The sequence below is a fragment of the Daphnia pulex genome, chromosome 9, assembly GCF_021134715.1.
Source record: "Daphnia pulex isolate KAP4 chromosome 9, ASM2113471v1".
NCBI classification, from domain to species: Eukaryota; Metazoa; Arthropoda; class Branchiopoda; order Diplostraca; family Daphniidae; genus Daphnia; species Daphnia pulex.
Window position 1 is genome coordinate 8,398,389 of NC_060025.1, and position 23,427 is coordinate 8,421,815.

The following is a 23,427-nucleotide window of genomic DNA, read 5'->3' on the forward strand; positions in this document are numbered from 1 at the left end:
AGTTTATCCCCTGTTATATTGCCTGCACGAGTTGACACATAAGACACTAATATCAGTAAGAGACTGAGGGCTTGTGAATCCATCAAACATTGAATGACGAACGTTGATATGAGTAATATAAGGCGAATTGACGTGTTGCGAAACGAAAAATTGCGAACGAAAGTGACATAGTATTCAGAATATTTGTTTTGTCCTTGAAAGCGCAATAACATTTGAAGCCATCTAACGCTAAATGCAAAAAGTAAAACTAGCCATCGCATTATCGCATTTTGTTGATTTGAAAATGAAATCAGATTATGAAAATATTTGAATTAAAAATCATAAAATTTGAAATAAAGCCTAGTTTTTTTTATTGTGGTTAGTAATTGATATTATTTGAATATGTTCAATTTTGTTCAGCGGCATACTGACCATCTGACAACAATGATCAACAACAAAAGTCAAAATGGCCATCGCCCTGTCGGTGTATCTCTAGTCTCAATCACCTTTTGTATCTCTTCAAACCTGTCAATCATCGTTCTTAGTTTTAAGTGATCAGTAAAGTTTCCAAGAAACAAAAACACTTGCAATAAAGAAGGTAATTAAAGACTAACTAGTTTGTAAAATCATTTTCTATGTTGGTGTTCTACTATATAACTTTTTAAAACTCAACAGATTCCTAAAATCAACTTAAGAAAAAAATTCATCATCATACTGACAGGAAGATTTTTCGTAGTTGTTTGTGAATTGACCCAAACTGTTGAACCTGTTAAGAACAACTTATTCATCTCGTTACCAGTAACATGGCAAAATTTTCCACAGTCCAGGCAAGAGAAATTCGATGTGGGTTATTCAACATCAGATGGGAATTAAGAAAAGATTTAAAGGAGAAAGGTTTCTGTCAAGATTATGTTAAACTTAAAGTATACAAGTCATCCTGGGTCTTTGACATGGGTTTTGAATATTCTGTCGCACTTAAAAAAAGTAAGAATTTAAACAAAAGTTTTACTGTCAAAGATGTCAGCCAAGAAGAACTGGAAAACAACTCTGAAGAAGAAATGGAGGAAGAAGAAGTGGAGGAAGAAGAAGCAGATGAATACTCAGTTAATGGAAATGAACCAGGAGATGATTTTGATGAAGATGGCAGTGAAATTGGTCATGAAGGTAATGAAGAAGATAGCAACAATGAAGGTGAACACGATGCTAAAAAACCAGAAGACCAGACGGATGAGAGTTCTTCCCATCTCAACAAAACTGAAATTTGCCCTATGCATATGTGGATCTACACCTCTGAATCTGTATCAGGAATTGAAAAGCAACTTGTAAAAGATGATATTGATAATGGATGGAGAGTAGATTGGTGTGACTCTAAATTACCCGAATTCATCAATCTGTGGATAGATTTCGGAACTGAGTCCCCAACAGAAAAGAATGTCATCAAAACAATGAGTGGCCTCGCCAGTATGTTTCACGATCAACATCGGTGTGATGTCAAATTCCGCTTCAAAGATGAAAAATCCGTTGATGCACACATCTTAATTCTTTCAGTTGGCAGCCCGGTGTTTTCGGCCATGTTCCAGTCGGGTTTCCTAGAGTCCCAAACGCGTGAAGTGACCATCACTGATATTGATTTGGAAATATTTCTGCAACTTCTCGACTACCTGTACACTGGCAGCGCACCCAAACTCGCAGATGAAAACATCACCCAATTACTCTTCGAGGCTGCGGATAAATACTCCGTCGAAAACCTTAAAAGTGATTGTCTCGAAGCTCTGCAGGAACGAGTGAGACTCGACAACGTCGTCAACTTATTGGTTTGGTCTAACTTTCACTCAACAAAACCGCTTTTTGATATGGCGTTGGATTTCATCGTTAACAATTTTCGCAAGCTCTTTGTCCAAGCCGACTTCGAGGACTTCTTGAAGAATTATCCGGATTTGTGCTTGATGGTCATGAAACGTGTCGCTTCCCTTCCGTGCCAATGCGACCAAGATGAAACAATGCCATCTACAGAATCGTCATCTTAATTTTACGGTTCGTGAATCATTTTCAATTGAAAAAAAGTTTTTGAAATATTTACGATATGTAATAATCGTTTTTCCGTTATCAGTTTCACCCAATTTACTCCAATCTGGGGTTTATCTATGCCTACTCGATCATTCTGAATGAAGAGAAAGGTTTTTCTTTTCCTGATATTATTAGTTTCTGTCAAACATTTCCTAACTTCTTTTTTTTTGTTTTTCACGTTTTGCAGTATCGTAAAACTTTTGTTAATTTACTGAAAAGATGGCATCTTTCTCAAATTTCTTGTTCCTGGTTCTGCTGCTCTTTTGCATGTTTAAACATAGTAATAAATCACCAAGGTTGACATGTTAAACTATCGTTCTCTTATTCTACGTGAGTTATATGTCGAGTTCATCCCCGTGTTATATTGCCTGTATAAGTATGCACATATGCAGAGAAAAAAGTAAGTTTATGATTTGGAGTGGATGATAAAAAAACTATGAAGGTGACTTCTTGATTTCAATACAAAATCATCTGGAATGAAATAAAGGTTATTCATCAGTAGAATTAGGTTATGTACTGACTACAATAACAGCAATTGTAACCGCTTGTAACAGCAGTAATGGAACCAAGGATAAAATGTATCAACCTCGATCCCTATAAAGGAGTAAATAAAATAAAATAAAATAAAATAATGGAAAAATAATAGAAATGTGAAACTAAAATACTTTAGAACCGTCCGAAGATGGGCCAGTATGGAGAAGCGGTGCTTCCGGACCGATTTGCTCACATCCACCTCTAATTTGAGGTGCCGTTAGTGTACGACATTTTACAAATCAGCGGTTAAAACAAAGCAAAATCTACCAATTTTGTACTAAGGTAACTGGAAAAGACACTAAACACTAGTATCAGTAAAAGACTGAGTGCTTGTGTATCCATCAAACACTTAACGAATAAGTTAACGATAGAGTGAAGAACGTTGACGTGTGATTGCGAACGATTGTGACAAAGATTCCGAATGTTTGTTTGCCCTTGGAAACTGAATAACATTTGAAGCCATCTAACGCCAAATGTTAAAAGCAAAACCAACTATCGCATTTTGTCGATTTGAAAATGAAATCAGCAAATGAAAATATTTAAATTCAAGAATACAAATTTGAAATGAAACCTAGTTTTTTTTTTAAATATCGGTAATGCAATTGCTGATCGATGTTATTTAAATATGAACTCAGCGGCATACTTACAACCTGACAACAATGATCACAAAATGGCGGCATCCGTCTGTCTCGGTGTCTAATCTGTCTCCCTACCTACTAGTCTCTCAAGTCTCAACTCTCAAGTAGTCAAGCACGTTATCTCCACCAATTTTCCCAATTTTAATTTTTAAGTGATCACTAAAGGTTTCCAAGAAACAAAAACGCTTGCATTTAAAAAGGTAATTATAAACTAACTAATTCGTATAAATGTGATATCATCTTCTTTCTTGGTGGTGCTGTAACAATTTTTTTAAACTCACAGATTTTTAAAATCAACTGAAAGAATTTATCATCATACTGACTGGAAGATTTGTAAATATTGCTTGTGAATTGGATGCTATCCAACTCTTGAACCTGTTAAGAACAACTTCATCTCGTCTGTCAGGAACAGTAAAATGGCAAGTTCATCCAGAATCCAGGCAAAAGAAATTCGAAGTGGGTTATTTAAGATCAGATGGGAATTAAAAGAAGATATCATGGAGAAGGGTGTGTGCCGTGATTATGTCACACTAAATTTGTGTAAGTCATCCTTGATTCTAAAAATGCTTTTTGATTATTCTGTTCCTACACGTAAAAAGTATCGGAATTTGAAACAAAATTTGGTTGTTAATGAAGTCAGCCAAGAAGAACTAAAAAGCGACAGTGAAGAAGAAACAGATGAAGACTCATTTAATGAAGATGATGATGAAGAAGACAATGATCATGAAGGTATTGGTGAAAGTAGCAACATAGATGCCATTGAAGGTGAAAATGAGCCAGAACAGCAGATGGATACTCCTCATCCCCTCAAAAATGGAATTCGTCCCATGCTCATGTGGATCCTCACCTCAGAATATGCATCAGGATCAGGAAGTGAAAGAAAGCTTTTGAAAAATGATACTGATGAATGGAGAGTAGAGTGGTATAGCTTTAAATTACCTGACTTCATCAATCTTTGGATAGATTTTGGGACCCAGTCCCAAATAGAAAGAAACGTCATCAAAACAATGAGTGGCCTTGCCAGTATGTTTTACGATCAACATCGGTGTGATGTCCAATTTCGCTTCAAAGATGGAAAATCCATTGGTGCCCACATCTTAATTCTTTCAATCGGCAGCCCAGTGTTCTCTGCCATGTTCCAGTCGGGTCTCTTAGAGTCTCAAACGCGTGAAGTGACCATCACTGATATTGAATTGGAAATATTCCGGCAACTTCTCGACTACTTATACACTGGCAGCGCACCCAAACTCGCAGATGAAAACATCACCAAACTACTCTTCGAGGCTGCGGATAAATACTCCGTCGAACATCTTAAAAATGATTGCCTCGAAGCTCTGCAGGAACGAGTGAGAATTGACAACGTCACCAACTTATTAATTTGGTCGCACTTCCGATCAACAAAACCACTTTTTGAAATGGCATTGAAATTTACCCTTAAAAATTTTCGCAAGCTCTTGGACCAAGCCGACTTCGAGGACTTTCTTAAGAGTTATCCGGATTTGTGTTTGATTGTCTTGAAACGTTTCGCTTCCCTTCCGTACCGATACTACCAACATGAAACAACGACATCGTCAGATTCGTATTCGTCACCTTAGTTTTACGGTTCGTGAATCATTAAAAATTTTAAAAAGTTGTGGAAATATTTACGGTAGAAAATAATCGTTTTTTATGTTTATCAGGTTTTCCAGATTTACCCCATAGTTTATCTGTGCCTATTCGATCATTCCGAATGAAGAGTAAGGCTTTTCGTTTTCTTATCTCAATAGTTTTTGTAAAAATTCTCCTAGCTTCTTTTTATTTTATTGCGTTTTGCATTGTCCACGAATTGTAATTTCACTGAAACGATTGCATCGTAAAGCATTCTCAAATTTATTGTTCGTGGTTCTGCTGCTCTTTTGCTTGTTCAAACATAGCAATAAATCACCAAAGCTGACATTTTCGCTCTATTATTCTACGTGAGTCGTATGTCAAGTTTATCCCCCTGTTAGTTGGAAAACAAAAGTTCTTGCGGGAGTTATTTAGGTCATAGCTTTCGCATTCTTGGCCCACTGTTAGTTACGACGCCTTCACCAGACGCTAGTGGCTATGAGAAATGTAAGTTACACTTGTATGATTGCATTCAATTTCCCATATTTTTATTTTCAATAATATTTTTAGATGCGCTCTACATTGACGTTTTGACTTATTCGTCGGTATGGAAACGCTTAAGGTAACCTACCGTCTCACTAATCAATAACAAATTATTTCAGGTTTTTTTAGAATTAATTTTTACTTAGCAAATGTTCTGTAAGGTGAATTTGACTATGAGTCAGAAAGTGAGTATGACGTCGAAAATTTGGTGGATTGGACCTGTTTGTCGTTGCCTTCACATCCGCACTGTGGTGGACGCCAAAGAAAAACCTGAAAACTATTGCCGGAAGCAGAGAAATTGGTCCTTCAACCCTCTACCAATACGGTGCGTTTTGCTATTGTTTAATGTTTGGATTCCCGTCGTTTCAACCTTTGATCTTTTTTTCTTGTGCAGAACGAAACGATCAAAGTGTGCCATTAATATTTCCATGTCATGAATACTGCCAGCACTTTAGTCAATCGTTCCTATCTAGAAGATATCTGGAAATTACCATCTCCAAAAATATAGGTCTACTTCTGTTTGCAAAAATTCGTTCAGTGAACTTTAGTCCTCATATTGTAACTTAACTTATTTCTACAGTGCCTCTCAACTGTGGTCGAATTACTTTACAGGCTTTCGACTACCCAAGAAGTATTGGTGCGAATGCTGAGTCCACGTCTTCTGTGATATTTTCGACGAAGATAAATTCCATCCACAATCCAAGTATGCCACAAATTGTTTATCAAAACTTTTTTGACGATTGACTCATTTCTTTTCCCTTCAAGATTACGACATTAACGGTTTTTACAGCTCTTCTCGTATAGGGACGGCCATGGACGAATCCAACAGCTGGCTGGAAGAGTTTTTCGCCCCCGACTGGCAAAGATGATGAGACATTGGGCCCGCTTCAGTTTTCCAACTGGATTTGATCGCCTTTCTAAATCTCGATTCGATCGAATTCGTCACCAATCTCAAGTTGAGAAAGAATTTGCGCCAACAATTTAAAGATGGAATTTTAATTGTGAATTATTTCATCCTGATGGAGTGAGAGTTATTACTAAATAAGGCCACGTATACATTTCACTTTTTAATTGGTTTCCTATTTTCTTTCTTTGAAAAAAAAAGAAGACGATGCCCAAAACGCCTGTCTGGCTGCCTGCCGTCACATCGCAGAGATTCAGATTCTCTGCTCATCGACGATGTCAGTTTAATTTTCAGCTAGAGAGCCTTGACGTCAATCAATACGCGCGTAAGTCCCCTATTATTATCCAATTATTGATTTGAATCGGCATAAAATGTTTGTTTTCCCTATTTGTGGTAAATATTGGAGGGGAGCTGATATTGCGATCCCTTATAACATTTGGTTTCTGTTGCGTGAATCGAAATACTTGGTTTATTTTTTTGGTGTTAGAAAGGCTGGTTTTAGAAGTAAGATTGGTTTAATCGTTTCTTTTAGTTCTTCCGCTCTCTGGTCAAATGCTGGTATTTGTTTTTGGGTGGCATTGGTGAGGTTAGCCTAATAACAAATCACATTTAATCGCGTAAAATTCAGTTGCAAAGATTGGGTTGTTGGTTCGTTGACGAGAACACATACTTTTCTGCGATCATTCAAAGAAATGGTGCTCTTATGCGTGATATGTTTTATGCCCTTGCAGTAAACAAGTAGAGTACTTCTAAGTTCTTAGATTTTATTCTAGAGAAAACTGCTCCAAGTTTTTTTTTTAAATTATTTATAACTGCTTAAGTATGAACATCTAAATGCCGTACGGCTTTTAATACCGTCTCTGCAATACAGAAACAATATAGTATTTGGCTCTAAAAATTGGTTGGTTGGCCAGTATTGACGTCATGATTGATTTCGTTATGATTTATTTCCAGCTGTTATTGGGGAAACCTTTTGCGGGGAGAGGGGAATTATAAGGTATCCGCTTTCGTGGTTGTCAATGATTGACACGACCAAGGTAGCAATCGCTTAATATACAGTACACTTATGAAATGATGTTGTCTAGCAACCGTCCTTGTTGTTGCACACAAGATTTTCCTAATTTTATTTGGAAGGGACAAACTGTTTCGTGAATTTGAATCGATGAAATAATTCAAATTAGGCCAGTTTCACGAGTTTGTATTTGATGTTATCATCTCAGATAGATCAATCATGTTATTGACAGCCTTCTGGGACTATTCTTGATTTTAGACACCGCTATGATTCCCAGTGGGAATAATAGAAGGCAACTTCTGTAGACTTCAAACTCAAAATTTGTTTGCGTTATAAATGTAAGCAAAACCAGAATCGAAGCAGCATAGCAAAGAGTTAAAAACAACAGGAGTTTTCTAATGTAATGTTGTTAGTATTCCTACTCGGCTACCACCGACCAATCGCAAGCTCGTTGTGTCGAACAGTATCACAAAAAAGACGAGTTGGATTGTTTCATTCGGCAACGCCCCTCGATAATGCGATCACTGTCCCACGAAAATGCGGTTCCATCTCGATGGGTAATTAGTTTTCGACAAGGTGCTGACTGTTAAACACACTCTGCTCCCATCTTGAAAGAATAGCTAGCATATTTGGACAGATTCAACATAAGAGAAATTATCATGTTTATTATGAAAAACCATTCGATAATTGTTGCGCTATTTTTTATAACTAATGTTGATTTCTCTGCAGAAAACGATTTAGGTGGCCATCACTTTAATTACCTTGTTTTCGATGTAATGTGCTTTGTTTTAGATAATTTAGTCGACATCTTTCATTAATTTCGTATTTTTTTATTAAGAATCCACCTTTTGATACTGTAACCAGAGGACCTAACGGTACGTTTACATTCTTCGGATCGGACTATTACTTAACTGATTGGCTTGCGTCAAAATTTAACTTCACGTAAGTTTCATCACCTGTCGTTTACTTAACTTAAATGTCATAATACTTTCCATTAAAATCACTTTTACTTTTGTTTACTCGCGATTTACTCTAATTTCTACAGATATTCTTTCGTGTTGATAAATCAAACCATTGCCGAAAAATACGGCACACACGAAGCGCTGTTTTACCAACTCATCAACGACAAAGTAAGGGAATATGTGTTTAGGAATAAGTTGATTAACCTATTTCCCTTTTCTTTTACAGGATGTTGACGGAATAGCATGTTCTTTCTACTTAACGATGGACAGAGTGGAAAGAATGGACTACACCTTCTTCACGTGGTCTGAAGGATTTAGTCTTGTTGTGCCAAGACCTGGAGAGGAAAGCAGATTATTTGCTTTCATTGGTCCATTTCAACCTACGGTATATGGCTAATATCTATATAATTTTGTGTATGACGTATCCTAACTGTTTAAATTTTAGGTTTGGTTGTTGGTTTTCATTAGTCTTATCGTCATAATCGGGACCATGACACTCTTTACCTGGTGCTACAATGGATGTTTCACTGTCGTTTCAACGGACGAGGCTACTGTCGACTCTGAATCAACAACTCGACATAATCGCAACGTTTCACGTCAAAGGAGCAACTTTATCTTCTTTGGTCCCCACATAACCTATGTTATTAATACCATAACGAATCAAGGTAATCATGTTAAACTTTTTAACTCGCTTGTTGCATTCATCTTTTAAATTTGTGAATTATGATAGGAGGAAGAGAAGCGTTTAGTCGCAACTCGTTTCGGGTCCTGGCCGGAGTTTGGGTTTTGTGCGCTACTGTTTTGGTTAACTCTTACACGGGAATCGTCATTTCGTCACTCACCAAGCCGAAAATGAAGCCGTCCATCGAATCTTTTGAAGATTTGGCTGCGAGTTCAGAGATTGGGGTCGTTCTCCGACATGACACGTCAATTGGAGAACAAATTCTGGTAAATAAGTCTAAGCCTTTTAATTTTCTCCTCATCTTTTATTAAAGGGATACTTTAAAACCTATTGTTATCCAGAAAGCAACTTCTGGCGTTTATAAGGTCTTGGGTGATAAAGCTCGGCGTCATCCGGATCAAATACTCGGCGATCCTTTCAAGTTGGCCGCTAAACTGCAGACCGGTCACTACGCTTACCCTTTTGTAAGTGAACAAAATGTTATTGTTAATTTTCATTATTAATATTAATTGTATTCTTTTCTCATTTGAGCTTCGCACTTTTGGCATTGCATTTGTCGGTTCGCAGTATAAAAAGGATAAGAAATGCCGATTTAAAACTTCTAAAATGTTGCCCATCTCTACGGGATTTTATTCGTTGCTTTTTAAGAAGGGAAGCTCATACACTAAAACAATTAGCCAAGGGTTAGTAGAATTATATGGCAACAAGTTTAACTTTAAAAATTTCATTCTTTTATCATTTTGTTTTTGTTGCCAACGGGTAAAATAGGCTCATGAATCTTTGGGAGAGTGGTTTTATGATGTTTTGGGTGAGGAACCTCCCTACCATACCAAAAGCAAACGAATGTTTCGCCGACGAAAAGAATCGAGTCTCTCGTCTAGTTCCGATTCGGCTGTCCGATTTGACTAGTGCTTTTCTGATCCTAGGAATTGGAATTGGATTGGCGACACTAAGTTTCTTGCTAGAATTGATCTACTATAATATGGCTAAAAAATAGCTTTTTTCTGCTCCGTTAATCGGGCTGAAGCAGTTGAAAGGTGAAAGTTTCATTAAGCTTAGGACATGTAGTTGTCATCATTTTTGTAGCCAATTCATCAAAGTTGTGCTCCAAAACATTTTTTTTTCCTTATATTTGTTGCTTACCTCTTGTGACCATTTTAAGTTTAATGGGTTTTTGTCTATCTTTGCAATGTTTCAGTGTTCATCCGATTTTTACGATATTATTCACCTAATGCCAAAACCTATAAGTACACTAAATGTTTGACATTAAATCTTATCGTGTTTTAAATCGTAATTAGACTATTAGTTAAATGCAATAAACTGAAATATTCTAAAGAGAAATCAATAAATATGGGAATCTCATTCGTATTTTGTCATCATTTCAAGTGCTACACTTTTCGTAAATGACGTTCAGGTTACCTATTGTCAATAAATCAATTTTGTTGTAGCAACCGCGAGTGCTTATGTTACTTTATGTAGTTGCTATAACGTTAGTGTTGAACAGTTTTGAATGACATCGTTGAATGACAAGTGAGAGCCCATAGGCCATATATTGCGCGTACTTCATTTCCACGTCACATGTTGACATCTCTTTCCATGCATTACGCTTGATAGAGAAGCGATTGATCAAGTATTTAAAAAACCCACTTGGATTTCCTAGTCCCGGGAGTCACAGAGTCTCTCTGGTCACAGACAAAGGTAAATGATTTTCAAGCTGTGTAACTGTCGCTAGACCGGATCCGCCAATTAATTAAAATCAACAATTATTTATAAAAAATAAACGACTTCTTGCGATTCATTCTCGAGTCTAATCAAAGATGGTAACAAAATCTAGCTAGCAAAGTCTAAAAAAATAATTTGAAAAAAAAAAAATTTTTGCAAATGACAACACTGTTATATCCCAGCCCCTTTTTATCAGATTTCAGGCAAGCCGTTACAAATCTCTTCTGCTGAAAATGGAAGTCTCGAATATTGTTTGTGATGCTACAAAGTTGAAAATGTCTGACAAAAATCAGATCAAAATTGCTGAAGAAGTTCGACATGGATTGTTTCGTTTTAAGTGGTGTATTGAGGACAAAATTAAGAAGGGTGTTGTCCCCAAAAACCAAAAGAAAACTTTTAAATTGTGCGGATCTCAAGCAGGTCGGGCATTCATCATTGAATACAGTTTTAACAAAGTTGAAAGCAAATATTGCAAAATTGTTGCCGTACAAGAGACAACATACGACGACAACTCTACTTTTATTGAATTGAACAAAATGAATGCAAGCAAGCAAGGGTTGTCTAAATCAGAAGAATCATTGGATGAATCACCAAAATCCCACAAGAAGCAGAAACTTGATTCATCGCTTTCTCCACTATTTATTTGGATTGTTAGAATGACTGATAAGCCCTCCTCTCAAACTTATGACAACGAACTCCTTATTCACTTAAAAAATAATGGTTCTGGTAAATGGAGTCATTGCTGGTCTGGTGTCTCGTGTTTGAAGGCCATCACGGTTTGGATAGATTTCGGGATGAGCTCCGTGAAACAAGAAAATATCATCAACACAATGAGTGAATTCACCAGAATGTTGCATGATCAAATTAATTGTGACGTTGAGTTTCGTTTTAGAGATGGAACATCAATAGGTGCTCACATCTTAATATTATCTGCTCGCAGCACAGTTTTCTCTGCCATGTTCCAGAAGAGTTTCATAGAGTCTCAAACTCGTCAAGTGAACATCGATGACATAGAAATGGAAGTGTTTCGACAGCTGCTCATTTATCTCTACTCTGGGGACGCTCCTAAACTGACATCGGATGAAGAAGATGTAAAGACTACCCAATTGCTCTTCGAGGTTGCAGACAAATACGCCGTGGAAACACTCAAGAAAGAATGTGTCGACGTGCTGCTGAAAGAAGTGGATTCTGAAAATGTCATCAAGTTGTTGGTGTGGTCAAACTTCCACTCAATCACGGAGCTGTTCGATGGCGCCATGAAGGTTCTTGTTGACAACTTTCGTGCCATCAGCTTTCAACCCGAGTGGTTAGATTTTATGAAGAACTTTCCAGATTTGTGTTTGGTTGCGACTCAAAGAATGTCTACCTTGTTGCCCCCTTCAACGCATTCCACTGTTTAATGACTGCAGTTGGCCTGCTGGAAGCTGGAAGCGTGAAATTTATTATCATTTTTAAACTCAGAAAAAACGTTTCCTACGTGACGTCTACTCCGAAATCCGAATTGTTTTTTTTTTTTTGTGGAATGAAACAAAAAGAATTGCTGTTTTGTTAAAATATCGTGTTTGAAGGTACGGAAATAAATATAATTGTAAAATTATTTTTTGTAGTATTTTTTTTCATGAATCCGGATGCTAAAAAATCTGGCAACAAGGAATGTCTCATCCTAGCGCTGAAGAAGAGAATCGACACAGCTGCGTGAATGTTTTTGTATAAGAGATGTGAGTAATCTCGGAAATCGTACAACAATATCGAGGAAAATTAACAAGGCAAATTACCAATCTTAAAACTTAAATAGTTAATGAAAAATCTACAATGCCACAATTGATTGGTGTGAAATTGCTGTCCCAAACATGTCTTGAATTCGTTATAAACAACATGCCTGTGTTGTGTGAGAAGCTACCAAGTGCTGATTTTGCTACCACTTCTAGCAACCAAACAAGCCAAAGTCCTTTTGATCAATTACGTAAGTTGCCAACCAAGTTTCATAAGATAAGTTGTTACTAAAATTTTAACATTTATTTATTAGCATCAAAGTTTTTGGAGGAAATCATCTGTGCTCTTCGAACGAAAAGATGTTTGAAAAAATTCCTTGGTTTATTGGCAGCTCCACAACTAGAGACCTTGAATCTGAGATATTTGTCAAAGAAAGATGATTGTTCTATTCATTTTGAACTGAATTCACTGAGATGCAAAGTAAGATAATATATTTTGAATTGACATATTTCTGTAACCAAAGACCTCACAAATTTTTTTTAGTACTTAAAAAACCTATCTCTCTGCTGGTCATCTCTCAGTAATGACAAATTCTTGACTTCTGTCATTCCTACGTTTGTTAAATTACAAGTTCTGGACATTTCACATTCTGAAGCTGGGAACAGCAGCTTGGAAGTAATAGGAACTTACTGCACAGAATTGAGGTAGGCCTATACAAGTTTGTCTGATGCTAGATTTGGTTAAATACATAAATTTTTGTTTTCTGTTGTAGAGAATTGGAGTTAATGGATTGCCCAAATATTTCAGATACTGGAGTAAAATGGCTGTGTGTTAGTACTGCACAAAATCCAGGAAGAGAAGATGGAAAATTGGGACTGCAAAAATCTCTTCTTAAATTGGGTTCGTCTGGTACTAAAATTTCCAACGCAGGAATATTTCTGGGCTTGGAAACTTTCCGTAGTCTTAAAGTCTGGGATATAGTTACTGTAAAAATCTTGGCGGAAATTCATAAAGATTTCTTGAATCGATCCCAGGAGATTCCAAAGTATTCCCTGATGAATTTGAAACTCGCTTCGGATATTTGCGACACTAAAACTTTTGGATTGGTTTTGTCTCTGTGTCCCTTAGTCATTGAGGTAGATATCAATATCGTCCGAGGACTGACAGATAGTGATATACTATGTTTATTATCCCTTGAGAAACTCCGTAAACTGAAATTGGGTGGATCTATTGATGGCTGCAGTTCGTATGTCACGTTTGGTGGCGGTGTGACTCCAATCTTAAAAGCCTTTGGAAATTCATCACTGAAGACACTCTCTCTATCCAATTTGTGTGATGTCAATATTCAGGTAATCGCACAGCTTTGCCCGAACCTTCATTCCCTTGACCTATGCAATAATTCCAGCTATTCCACTGCTAAACTCGATGAAGAATGGGGCAAGATTGAGTCTCAAGTATTTAAGCAACTTGAAAAGCTGAGCCTTTCTGTAGGAAACTCAAGTATCAGTATTCCGCGCGAACACTTCATCTTGCTGTTGTCTGCGCCTTCTCTTGTGGACATAGATATTGCAGGATGTTCTATGCTCAACGACGACGTTCTCCAAGAGGTTGTTCGAGTTCAGAAGTTCCATCATCTTGAAAGTTTGGAAGTTAAAAAATGCCACAATGTGACCGAGAAAGGAATTGATGTCTTCATGAATGACCAAAACCCTCTTAAGAAGATCGTGTTACGTTGGTGTCGTCAAGTAACGAAGAGTAATGTTGATTATTGGAAAGAGCAAGCTAAAATGAATAACTGGCAAATATTGATCGAGTTCACCACGGAGAACTTTGATCGCTTTGATTTTTACGGTGAAGAACCTGACTCGGAATCTGAAGACGAGTACTATGATTATTATTAGGATGAATATTGAGAAACCGATGGTTTCGATCATTGGGAAGAATCTTCTTCGGATGGATATGAAGTGTGTGCGATTGAGCGAAGATCTGTAAATGTTCCTTATTTCTTACGCATTCATGTATCGACGTATTACTTCACAAAATTTGTTGTAAATGCAGAAACAAACTCGCTTGCTTGTTTTATTGCTTAGTGTCCTCGATGGTGTTTTAGTTATGAACTACTGTTTTGTTTTCTTTCCTCGAATTTCCTAAACTTAAAATGAGTCCTGAAGGCTGACAGCGAAAATAATACTTCTTGTCTTTCCCTCTTCTCATTTTCTATCTAATAAGCGTGATCCTATCCACTAATAAAGTCTGATCCGGTCTGAACAAAGTTTTCCCTGGTTTTCGTTTTCCTTCAAATGCTTCCAACTTCCAAGATGGAAAATTCGAAAACCGGAATCCGGATGATTAGAAATCTGGCAACAAGGTTACATGATACATGAACTGTCTGCTAGAACGGTAGAACCATGCTGTAAAAGTAAACTTGTCTTGTTGAAACTTGAAACTGGATCTATATTTTTAATTGATGAACGTTATGACTGTTGAGTAATCATCACAATGCTAGCAGTATGCCATAAGTAGTAGTAGTAAGAAACAATGGTAAGGTTTAAAACATGTGTAGAATATAGACATAGTTGTAAACAACAAGGATGCCATCAAACGAAGTCGACTATACACGACGAATCCAGAACATGTGAGCCCATTTTATTTGTTGCGTAAGTTTCCTATTCGTCTTTTACGAGCCCATTTCTTTAATCCAGTTTACTAATTGTCTTTGTAACTCAGAGCTGCAAGTTTTGAAAGAAATGATTAATGTTCTCAGTAAAAAACAACCTATTGAATGATATTCTAAGCTGTTCTTAACTGCCCATCTTGACAGGTAGAATTTTTCTATGAAAACTTGAGGGAAATAAAAAATGAGAATATTCAGCTTTTAAACTTTTTGCTGCAATGAGGTGTCTTGTAAGTATAAATAACTTGTTATTTGATTAATTGGCATTGTTAATAGGTCAATGCTGCCACTGTGCAAGTTAGTTGAGCATTTGGCAAATAATGGAACAAAAATAACCTGCGTGGGAGTTAAAAAATTAAGTATTCACAATTTACCCAATCTCAAGCGCTGGGAAATGGTTTTAGCTCTTTGTTGAAGTTCACCAGGAAGAATTCTTTAACAACATGTTACACAGGATGCTGAAATATTCCTTGATTTATTTGTAACTTAAACCAACAAAGTGCACAAGTGGAAGCATTGGCTTAGCACTTTGTCGCACAGTGTCTATGTGCCCATCTCCCACCTGTGGACCGTGACTCAACTCTCAAGTGACAATCTTTACAGTTAAAAGTTTAACTTACAGTGATTTACAAGCCTTACGTTCATTCAAAAGCTTCATCACCTGAATATCGATGGGTCTAATACTCTAATCGCTCTAATTATGAAGACGTTATGTGAAATTATTTTTAGTAGTGGTGCGGCTCTTCTTTTGAAAACATTCGGTTCAACTTCCTTAAAGATTCTTCAATCGTACGCCCTTCGTCATGTCATCGTTTACACGTCATTATCCAGCTTTGCTCTCTACTCATAGAGTATTCCCAATCATTGGTGAGTTAGTTAAATGTAACGCCGCTCAATTTTTTCCTTATTTCAGATTTTATTAATTTGTCTTTATTCTTTTTTATTTTTGCTCTCGGATTTTGCACTATCTCCGAGTTCATCTGATATGAATTAGTCGCTCTGGTCATGGTCAACAGGTAAGATATTTTCTGGCTTTATCTTTCGTCCCGTCAGTGTTAAGTGTAAAAGTTAGTTTTTAGTGTCCTTAAATATTTACACATGTGTCATTATTTAGGCATAAGTTTCGATAGATTTCACATTTTTTTGTGTCTCTGTCATCACAATCAAATGTATTTTCCGACACAATCAAAATGTACATTTCATTTCATGAAGAGCCGTCACTGATATTGTAAGAATTTACTAATAAAGCAACCTTTTGTTTATTTTAATTTATGTTGTTAGCAACTGTGGTTGCTACAACAGTGGTTGCTACAACATAAACTAATTTTTTGAATTGCCTAAAAGGCCAAAATACCTGTCATATTGCGTGCAACACGGTATTAGGCTATTGTTTGCTGCTTTGAACGTTGAAACCCTGTCAAATTTTATCTAGTAAATGTAAATGCAATTGATCGATAATTTCTATACGTAAGGATACCGCATCGTGCTGGCGGTTCCAAAGGGGTTAACATTTTGATCTCGGTTGCTATGACTCAAAGCAATCACACAGCATTTATACAGTTTAAAAGTGACATGACTTTTTGCTTTACTGTCGTTGAAGGGATAGGATTGAAGACCTATAAATACTACTTGAATGCATGTTTCCTAACTACACTGCTGTCAAGTGGTACCGTCGATGCAATAGGCAAACTCCAAACTTCAAGTCAAAATGCAAGTTGCAGCCACGTTCCTGACTAAACACTTAATTTCTAGTGCAATACTAGCGACGTTTTGTTTAATCGTATGCGAATTCTCTACTGATGCCGATCCCGAAGGACGGCACTTTAATTACCTCGCTTTCCATGTAAATCGTTTTAATTTCTAAGTTTTTTCTAATTCTAAAAAGTGTTAAATCTTTTATGACTTGGCTGTAGAAAGCTTAACTGATTTGGCGTTTATTTTCATGTATTAATTAGAATCCACCGTACGATACTTTGATTCGAGGACCAAATGGCACCTTTACAACTTTTGGGGCATCACTTGAATTGGTTAAATGGCTGTCTGCAAAATTTAAATTTACGTACGTCATGGCGAGAGCGTACCCATCATTTTTATAAAATCATTGCAATTAATACTTTATCCATTGATTGAAACGGTATTTCAAATGAAGGTTCAACGTCTCCCTGGTAAATCAAACCCTGATTGAAAAATACGGAACACACGAGGCTTCATTTTATCAACTTATTAACGACAAAGTAAAACAACATTTCATGTAGATCATCCTAGCAAGATGTATGAGTAACATATTTTTTTATAGAATGTTGATGGAGTATTGTGTTCCTTTTATTTAACTATGGACCGAGTAGAAAGGATGGACTTTACAAGTCATACATGGTCTGAAGGATTTAGTCTTATTGTTCCAAGACCTGCAGAAGAAAGCCGATTGTTCGCTTTCATCGGCCCGTTTCAACCTACGGCGAGCTATATTTTCATTTCTTGGAATTTATTAACATTCGTTTTTATACATTCTCCTTTTATATTGCTTTAGGTTTGGATGCTGATTTTTATTAGTCTCTTTGTTTTTGTCGGCATGATGACTCTATTTACTTGGTTCTACAATCGTCAACGTTGGAATAATTTGGGCAGTGCGACTGCGATACAAAAGAGCGTTTTTAATTATTTCAGTTCTCACATGATTTATGTAATCAACATTATGACAAACCAAGGTAAAATATTTGTAATATTTTTATTTGTAACTGTCACCGAGTTTCGGATGCTAATTCATAAAAATTGTTATTTAGGATGCCAAGAAGCATTTAGTCGGACTTCTTTTCGACTTTTGACTGGAGTCTGGGTTTTATGTGCTATGGTTTTGGTGAATTCCTACACGGGAATCGTCACATCATCACTCACAACTCCAAAAATGAAACCGTCCATTGGATCGCTGGAAGAATTGGCTGCAAGTAGAGATATTGGCGTACTAATTCGACATGATACGTCGATCGGGGAACAGATTTTAGTAAAATCTAATTGATTTAAAAAAAATCATTTGCTGAAGTAATATTGTTTTAAATCTATTTTTATCCAGAAAGCAACTTCTGGCGTTTATAAAGTTCTGGGAGATCAAGCCCGGCTTCATCCGGATCAAATACTCGGCGACCCTTTTACATTGGCTTCAAAACTGGAAACTGGCCGCTACGCTTATCCATTTGTAAGTGTACGCGCGAATCTTTTAAATTCATTACCAACATTCATTTTACTATTCTATGTTAGCTTCGCACTTTTGCCATAGCGTTTGTCGGGAACCAATATAAAAAGGATGGAAAATGCCGTTTTAAAGGGTCGAAACCTTTGCCTATTTCAGCAGGATATTTTTCATGGCTTTATAAAAAGAACAGTTTATACACTAAAGTGCATAGCAGAGCGTACGTATATTTGTCTATGATGGTCTTGTTGAAATTAGTGACTGTGTTTATATTATCGACTTTGTTGTTCATTTTTATGTATTTTCTATAAACAGACTCATGGACTTGTGGGAAAGTGGCCTCATGCGCTTTTGGGTGAATACCCAACCCACCATTCCGAAAGCGGACCAATGTTTCGCAGACAGTAAACCTCGAATCTCTCGTCTTGTCCCCATCCAGTTGTCCGATTTGACTAGTGCCTTTCTAATTCTAGGCATTGGAATTGGATTGGCAACGTTAAGTTTCGTTTCGGAATTGATCTTCTTTAGACTAAATCGCCTTCAGATATGATTTTTTGCGCATTTTAATGTAAAATAAATGTTTTTAGTGTTTGTTGAGCTAGTGAGGTAAAAACTATTGTGTTGTTTGATGTAGACTTGTAGGCAATATGTCTTTACTGTTACTTCACTTTTATTTTTAGCATATCGGTGTTTCATGTTTCAATATTTACAAATATATAAGACGGAAATAGCAAATTACGAGAGTTTCGTCATGAGAAATAAAAGTTTGTTTTCCGTTGTAACATCAAATTGACCCTAAATTTCATGAGAGAAGCAGATCATGGAGGTAGCAGGCATTAGCATTACGTAAGTGACGTAACTTTTGTCTTCAGTTCTAGTTTTCGTCTCGGAGCTTGATAATCAAAAGAACGTGACTTGAGAAGAACTATTTTTCGAAAATTAGTTATTTACTGTTTAATTGCTGAATGTGAAATAAAAAACAAGAATTATCAATTATACAATAGAAAATTAGAAAGGCAACGGCCGTTGTATCGATGTTTAATTAGAGATCGGATCAACTAAAATTCGTCTGCTTGATCAAAAACGGTAGTTGTCGAAGTTATAGGCTACTACAATAAGCATGACATTTCTGTTGTCGTAAGAGATATGACAGTTTGTGTTGTGCCATTTTTCATTTCAATTAGTGTATCGATTTATTTCATCGAAAGGAAAGGTCTACAAAAAGCTTGAATCTTTAAGATAATCGGCTGTGCCAAGTGATGGTAAAATTGGTAATCTTTGCATGCCAAGGTCTATGCTGTTAGTCACTTGGTTACCTTGTTCCAGCATGGCTGTGTCAGTGAATTGCCTGAAAAATAACCAAGGATAGTTTACCTAGGGAAATCAAAGATCTTACGTACTAATATATTATTAAAAATGTTAAAATTTGGTTTATTAACATTGTTCATTTGACCAATGCGTAATTTTTCAACAGTATATTTTTGAAATCAAAACATCTTAGTATCAAGTCTTTTGCTTTCGTGAATCTTTTATCTTCAGTGTGACTGTGTCTTTCATAATCTGTAATTGTCATCCCATTTGTTATTTAAAGAATTGACATGTTGAGTGCAGTAGTTTTGATTATTTTTATTTGTTTTTATTTAGATTTTCATATCACTGAAAGAGAATCAGCATCCTGGTTGTCCTTCCAAGAGGTAAACTTTCAAAAACCGGGTGGAGAAAATGAGTAACCGAAATTCCATTATAATAGTCTTTCACAGATCACAGAGTGCAAAAGTTTGACAATTATTTTTCATTTATTTCTTATTTAGATTTTGCATTTAGAATAAACATTTGACTTAATGAGAACCATTTGGTTTTCCTTCCAAGGGAAAAGAAATGAGCAACACCACCAAAATTGTCAAAAAAGTTCATAGTTTTTGTTTTGTTCACCTGTTGACTTCTACCCCTTGAATCCCCCCCCCCTAATTCCTTATTGGAAAGGGCCCCCTCTTATTTTTGAGATATTATTGCTTGCTATTGTTACAATCTTACATGTCATTTAAGAAATCTGCTGTCACCTCCATTCTCGTTTCAGGTTAATCCTGCGCCGCTACTCTATGGGCTGAATTCCTTGTTGGAAACTGACGAGAGATTAGAGACGACTGAATGACGGGCTGTCATTCAGCAATACTGCTCACATGCGTGCCGTCCTTTCTTCGCTCTGAGGTCCTTCCGTCGCCGCATGGTGCCTGCTCCAGCTACGGGGCCAGCATCATTCGACTACCCAACCGACGGCCTGGGCTTTCGACATTCGAATACCCCCAACTTGTTTGGCTTAAGAAAATATCTCTTGTATCTTTCCTGCCTTCCTTTATATCAATTTTTCTTTAAAATTAATTTCTCCTTTTTCTCATAGGACTTATTGTCATCCAAAAAATGTTCATTCTGCTTACAGGGTAATCCTACCAGTAATCCTTCGATACTTGTCATGGACTTTATCCAGTGGTGAAAATCAACAAGAGAATGCTGTAATTCAAGAGTGATAAATTGTGTAGTTAGCTAAATTACAAGTGCATATCTGGGCTTCCTTCTTTTCTATGGCCCCGTTTCCCTAACTAACCACTAACCAACGCCCGCCGGTGGTCACTCACCCGCTGTGAAACCAGGAGGAGGGGAGGGCTCTGGTCGAACGGGGACTTGGAAGGCTCATGATCCGATGAAAACTTTTGGAGGGTCATGAGTCTAACCCGGAATCCTAGTATGACTACATCTCCCCGGAAAAACTTGCCTCGTACTTCTCTCTTCTTCTCGGTCCAGATAAATATCTCTGGGGGCCGTAGACATGTCCTATAACAGCATGTGCGAGTTAAAACAATGCATCCACTACCCAATGAAACAAAAAGCCATGGTTAATTTTTTGTGGAAATCTCCGTCAGTAAAGTTACAAAGACTGACGCAGATTTCCGCAAAACTAAACCATCGCTTTCTGTCTCATTGCCGCAGCGGTGGTGGCGGGTTGCGTTTAAACTCGTGCAGTAGTAAACCGTCTTGAACCGGACGCTCTGTTTATTGAAATTTTTGTACATAAAAAAAAAAATAATAAAAACTAGTTTAATGTGTAAATTTTTATTTGTTACATACATAGGGTTTAACATTGGTTTATGTGGTTTAGGGTATAAATTTGAGGGTTGGTAGGTGTATGTTTGTGGGGTCTGAAGAATTGGAAGGTATAAGTTTGTGGGGTTTGGAGATTAATTGGTGTGGATATGTTTGTAGGGTTATAAATTAACTGTTTTTTATCCAAACTTGAATTACCCCTCCCTCCAACATCCTCCACTTTCCTTTCCCAATCCCAAAAACATGTTTATTATTTGTTGACATAAACATCCCATATTTGTTTTTGTTGCTTCTGAACTTATAAACGGTAAACTGCATAGTCACGATGACAATTTAACAATATAAAGATGCAATTTTGGTAACACAACACCACCAAGGAACGACCAGTTGAACTTGATGCAGAAAGATCCTTCACCAGACACCATAGGCTGCAACAACGTGCGCCACATCGGACAGCAACTACGCGAACATAAACGCTAAACCTATAACCAAAATTAAATGAATTAATCTTCAGCATCAAAGGAAATGCTGTCAATGAAAAGACAGATAAATGTCACTTTATGGTATTTACAAGAGTTAAGCCTAATCATAATTTTACCAAAAAGAAAATTGTACATGTCAAATTCAACAGACTGGCTGAAAAATCCATGTGTGAATTTGACTGGAACGAAGAAGAAGGTGAAGCTTGAAGAAGACTTAAACTAGCTGTAAATCTACAGACATAATGCAAATTGAACAAAATACTGCCTGCAACTTCCATAATAAGACACCAGCAACAAGGAACAGCCACAGGTTAACTTGATGCACAACAATCTTTCACCAGCCAAGGAGGTAAACAAACAAAGAACCTTGTTGACCGTGTTGGTGGTGTTGGCCTTTTCCTGATCCTTGGATGGGCAACAAAATGGTTCTCATTCGGTCTATAAAATGAAAAAAACTAAAGCAAAATTTAAATTAGAAATAAAAATAATTAAACCTGTTGCACACAAAATTATGAATTCTCTTTCTCGTCAGCAACAAAGAATTGGATCTGGCGAAGGCATCAATATCTTGAAGATTTACAACTTGAAATGGAAAAGTTAACGTGAACATTATTGTCTTAAAGAACACAGTAATTCAAAATATTTTTGGTAAAATAACTAACCTGCAACAGACTTGATTTTTCTTCAGAAGACATATTAGGTTGTGACTTGTGAGCTTGCATTATTGGATTAGACCATTTCATTTCTATTGTCACAACTCATGAGCACCTATAGTTGGCAAGGTACACGAAAACTTCAGCTGAAATTATCTGAAAACATTTAGTCAAGAATGCAGTAAGAATTATTAGCTAAAGATTGTTTTATCTATTAGTCTATTACTTAAAAGCAGTTAACTTGTTATCCGATCTCCGTTGTTAAACTTTTTAAGTAACTTATGAAAGTTACGAGTACGACGTGTAATGTCATGTCTGTCTGTGACTGACTGTGCAACCAACTTAAGATTCAAAACTCATTACTAGATGTCGCCAGTGTCGCCGATGTTGTTCTTTCATGGTAGAACAAGGCGAAATGAGCAAAACAAATTGTTGTTAATATATACTTATTCCTGTGATTTCAAATACCAAATTTAACTTCGTATCTTATGTAGGTTTATCTTTACCTAGTTTTCTTATTTTTATACTGTATTAACTTATTTCTTCAAATTCTAGATGCATACTGTCAGTCATTCCAACAAGTTGACTTAGTGCTCAGTCAATTTCCATCAATTAGATCCTCATGCTGTCAAAAGCTTAAAACTCATGTTTGAAGAGTACATATAGTGGAATATAAATGTGCCGGGATAAGGTATTTCTCCATTACTGCTACCAAACCATTACAATTCAGATTTTCATATAACATAGGTATTCTTGCTTATGAACCATAGGATCTTTTCTGAATTTCGTAATTTTGGTGGTGTACCCTGTAACAGCATGTTTGTTGTTATGGCTGTTTTTACTTTGGTTAAGAAGGCAACCCAGCTAAAAGATAGGTAGAGTTTTATTTCTTATATTATTTCTTATTTGTAAATTTGTGTAAATTTGTAAATAACGTAGAGAATACTCTTGTCCCATTTCCACTTAGAGTTTCAGTGACATGAAGAATGTGA

At 36.6% G+C, this 23,427-nt stretch overlaps 3 protein-coding genes and 3 long non-coding RNA genes across 10 annotated transcripts; 4 read left to right on the forward strand and 2 right to left on the reverse strand.

Annotated features, from left to right (window-relative positions):
• The first annotated feature begins 420 nt into the window (after positions 1–420).
• LOC124202658 lies at positions 421–2,356 on the forward strand. 3 transcript variants are annotated; one of them, XR_006878293.1, is made up of 4 exons: positions 421–577; positions 655–2,013; positions 2,090–2,156; positions 2,234–2,356. XR_006878293.1 is itself a non-coding variant. In XM_046599009.1 (3 exons), exon 2 carries the CDS (start codon positions 783–785, stop codon positions 2,004–2,006), a length of 1,224 nt encoding a protein of 407 aa, XP_046454965.1. In that variant the 5' UTR covers positions 421–577; positions 655–782; the 3' UTR covers positions 2,007–2,013; positions 2,090–2,356. The 3 variants fall into 3 exon arrangements, 2 of the variants coding, with proteins under 2 accessions (XP_046454965.1, XP_046454964.1); XM_046599009.1 differs by having other exon boundaries at positions 2,090–2,356; XM_046599008.1 differs by having other exon boundaries at positions 655–2,356.
• On the reverse strand, positions 2,088–3,101 carry LOC124202661. The gene is made up of 2 exons (XR_006878294.1): positions 2,712–3,101; positions 2,088–2,640 (listed from the first exon to the last, which is right to left on the reverse strand). It is a non-coding gene; the product is annotated as an uncharacterized LOC124202661 (long non-coding RNA).
• A 142-nt stretch (positions 3,102–3,243) lies between these two features.
• On the forward strand, positions 3,244–10,257 carry LOC124202652 (glutamate receptor ionotropic, kainate glr-3-like). The gene is made up of 16 exons (XM_046599000.1): positions 3,244–3,418; positions 3,502–4,820; positions 4,898–5,312; positions 5,376–5,427; positions 5,495–5,856; positions 5,929–6,051; positions 6,114–6,577; positions 7,994–8,037; positions 8,103–8,206; positions 8,310–8,394; positions 8,453–8,611; positions 8,672–8,891; positions 8,957–9,174; positions 9,250–9,372; positions 9,440–9,591; positions 9,677–10,257. Exons 7-16 carry the CDS (start codon positions 6,460–6,462, stop codon positions 9,903–9,905), a joined length of 1,452 nt encoding a protein of 483 aa, XP_046454956.1. The 5' UTR covers positions 3,244–3,418; positions 3,502–4,820; positions 4,898–5,312; positions 5,376–5,427; positions 5,495–5,856; positions 5,929–6,051; positions 6,114–6,459; the 3' UTR covers positions 9,906–10,257.
• Positions 10,258–12,285: 2,028 nt separating this feature from the next.
• On the forward strand, positions 12,286–18,971 carry LOC124201876 (ionotropic receptor 93a-like). 2 transcript variants are annotated; one of them, XM_046598129.1, is made up of 14 exons: positions 12,286–12,593; positions 12,657–12,823; positions 12,887–13,047; positions 13,116–15,000; positions 15,071–16,033; positions 16,618–16,860; positions 16,973–17,076; positions 17,167–17,251; positions 17,314–17,472; positions 17,545–17,722; positions 17,798–18,015; positions 18,085–18,207; positions 18,270–18,421; positions 18,517–18,971. In XM_046598129.1, exons 6-14 carry the CDS (start codon positions 16,726–16,728, stop codon positions 18,749–18,751), a joined length of 1,389 nt encoding a protein of 462 aa, XP_046454085.1. In that variant the 5' UTR covers positions 12,286–12,593; positions 12,657–12,823; positions 12,887–13,047; positions 13,116–15,000; positions 15,071–16,033; positions 16,618–16,725; the 3' UTR covers positions 18,752–18,971. The 2 variants fall into 2 exon arrangements, with proteins under 2 accessions (XP_046454085.1, XP_046454084.1); XM_046598128.1 differs by lacking the exons at positions 15,071–16,033; positions 16,618–16,860; positions 16,973–17,076; ... (5 more) ...; positions 18,270–18,421; positions 18,517–18,971 and having other exon boundaries at positions 12,292–12,593; positions 13,116–14,615.
• A 353-nt stretch (positions 18,972–19,324) lies between these two features.
• Positions 19,325–20,815, forward strand: LOC124202388. Its single transcript, XR_006878063.1, has 3 exons — positions 19,325–19,463; positions 19,846–19,895; positions 20,279–20,815. It is a non-coding gene; the product is annotated as an uncharacterized LOC124202388 (long non-coding RNA).
• A 718-nt stretch (positions 20,816–21,533) lies between these two features.
• On the reverse strand, positions 21,534–22,786 carry LOC124201874. 2 transcript variants are annotated; one of them, XR_006877730.1, is made up of 5 exons: positions 22,662–22,786; positions 22,445–22,591; positions 22,277–22,364; positions 21,899–22,220; positions 21,534–21,782 (listed from the first exon to the last, which is right to left on the reverse strand). It is a non-coding gene; the product is annotated as an uncharacterized LOC124201874 (long non-coding RNA). The 2 variants fall into 2 exon arrangements; XR_006877731.1 differs by lacking the exon at positions 21,534–21,782 and having other exon boundaries at positions 21,848–22,220; positions 22,662–22,784.
• Positions 22,787–23,427: the final 641 nt, after the last annotated feature.

Excerpts from the sequence above, each read along its gene's own strand:
- LOC124202658 (XM_046599008.1), top strand. The coding sequence starts at position 783 with ATGGCAAAATTTTCCACAGTCCAGGCAAGAGAAATTCGATGTGGGTTA.
- LOC124202652 (XM_046599000.1), top strand. The coding sequence starts at position 6,460 with ATGCCCAAAACGCCTGTCTGGCTGCCTGCCGTCACATCGCAGAGATTC. Across the intron at positions 8,395-8,452 it reads ACCAACTCATCAACGACAAA|GATGTTGACGGAATAGCATG; the intron begins GTAAGGGAATAT and ends TTTCTTTTACAG. Across the intron at positions 8,612-8,671 it reads TTGGTCCATTTCAACCTACG|GTTTGGTTGTTGGTTTTCAT; the intron begins GTATATGGCTAA and ends TTTAAATTTTAG.
- LOC124201876 (XM_046598128.1), top strand. The coding sequence starts at position 12,443 with ATGCCACAATTGATTGGTGTGAAATTGCTGTCCCAAACATGTCTTGAA. Across the intron at positions 12,824-12,886 it reads TGAATTCACTGAGATGCAAA|TACTTAAAAAACCTATCTCT; the intron begins GTAAGATAATAT and ends AATTTTTTTTAG. Across the intron at positions 13,048-13,115 it reads ACTTACTGCACAGAATTGAG|AGAATTGGAGTTAATGGATT; the intron begins GTAGGCCTATAC and ends TTTCTGTTGTAG.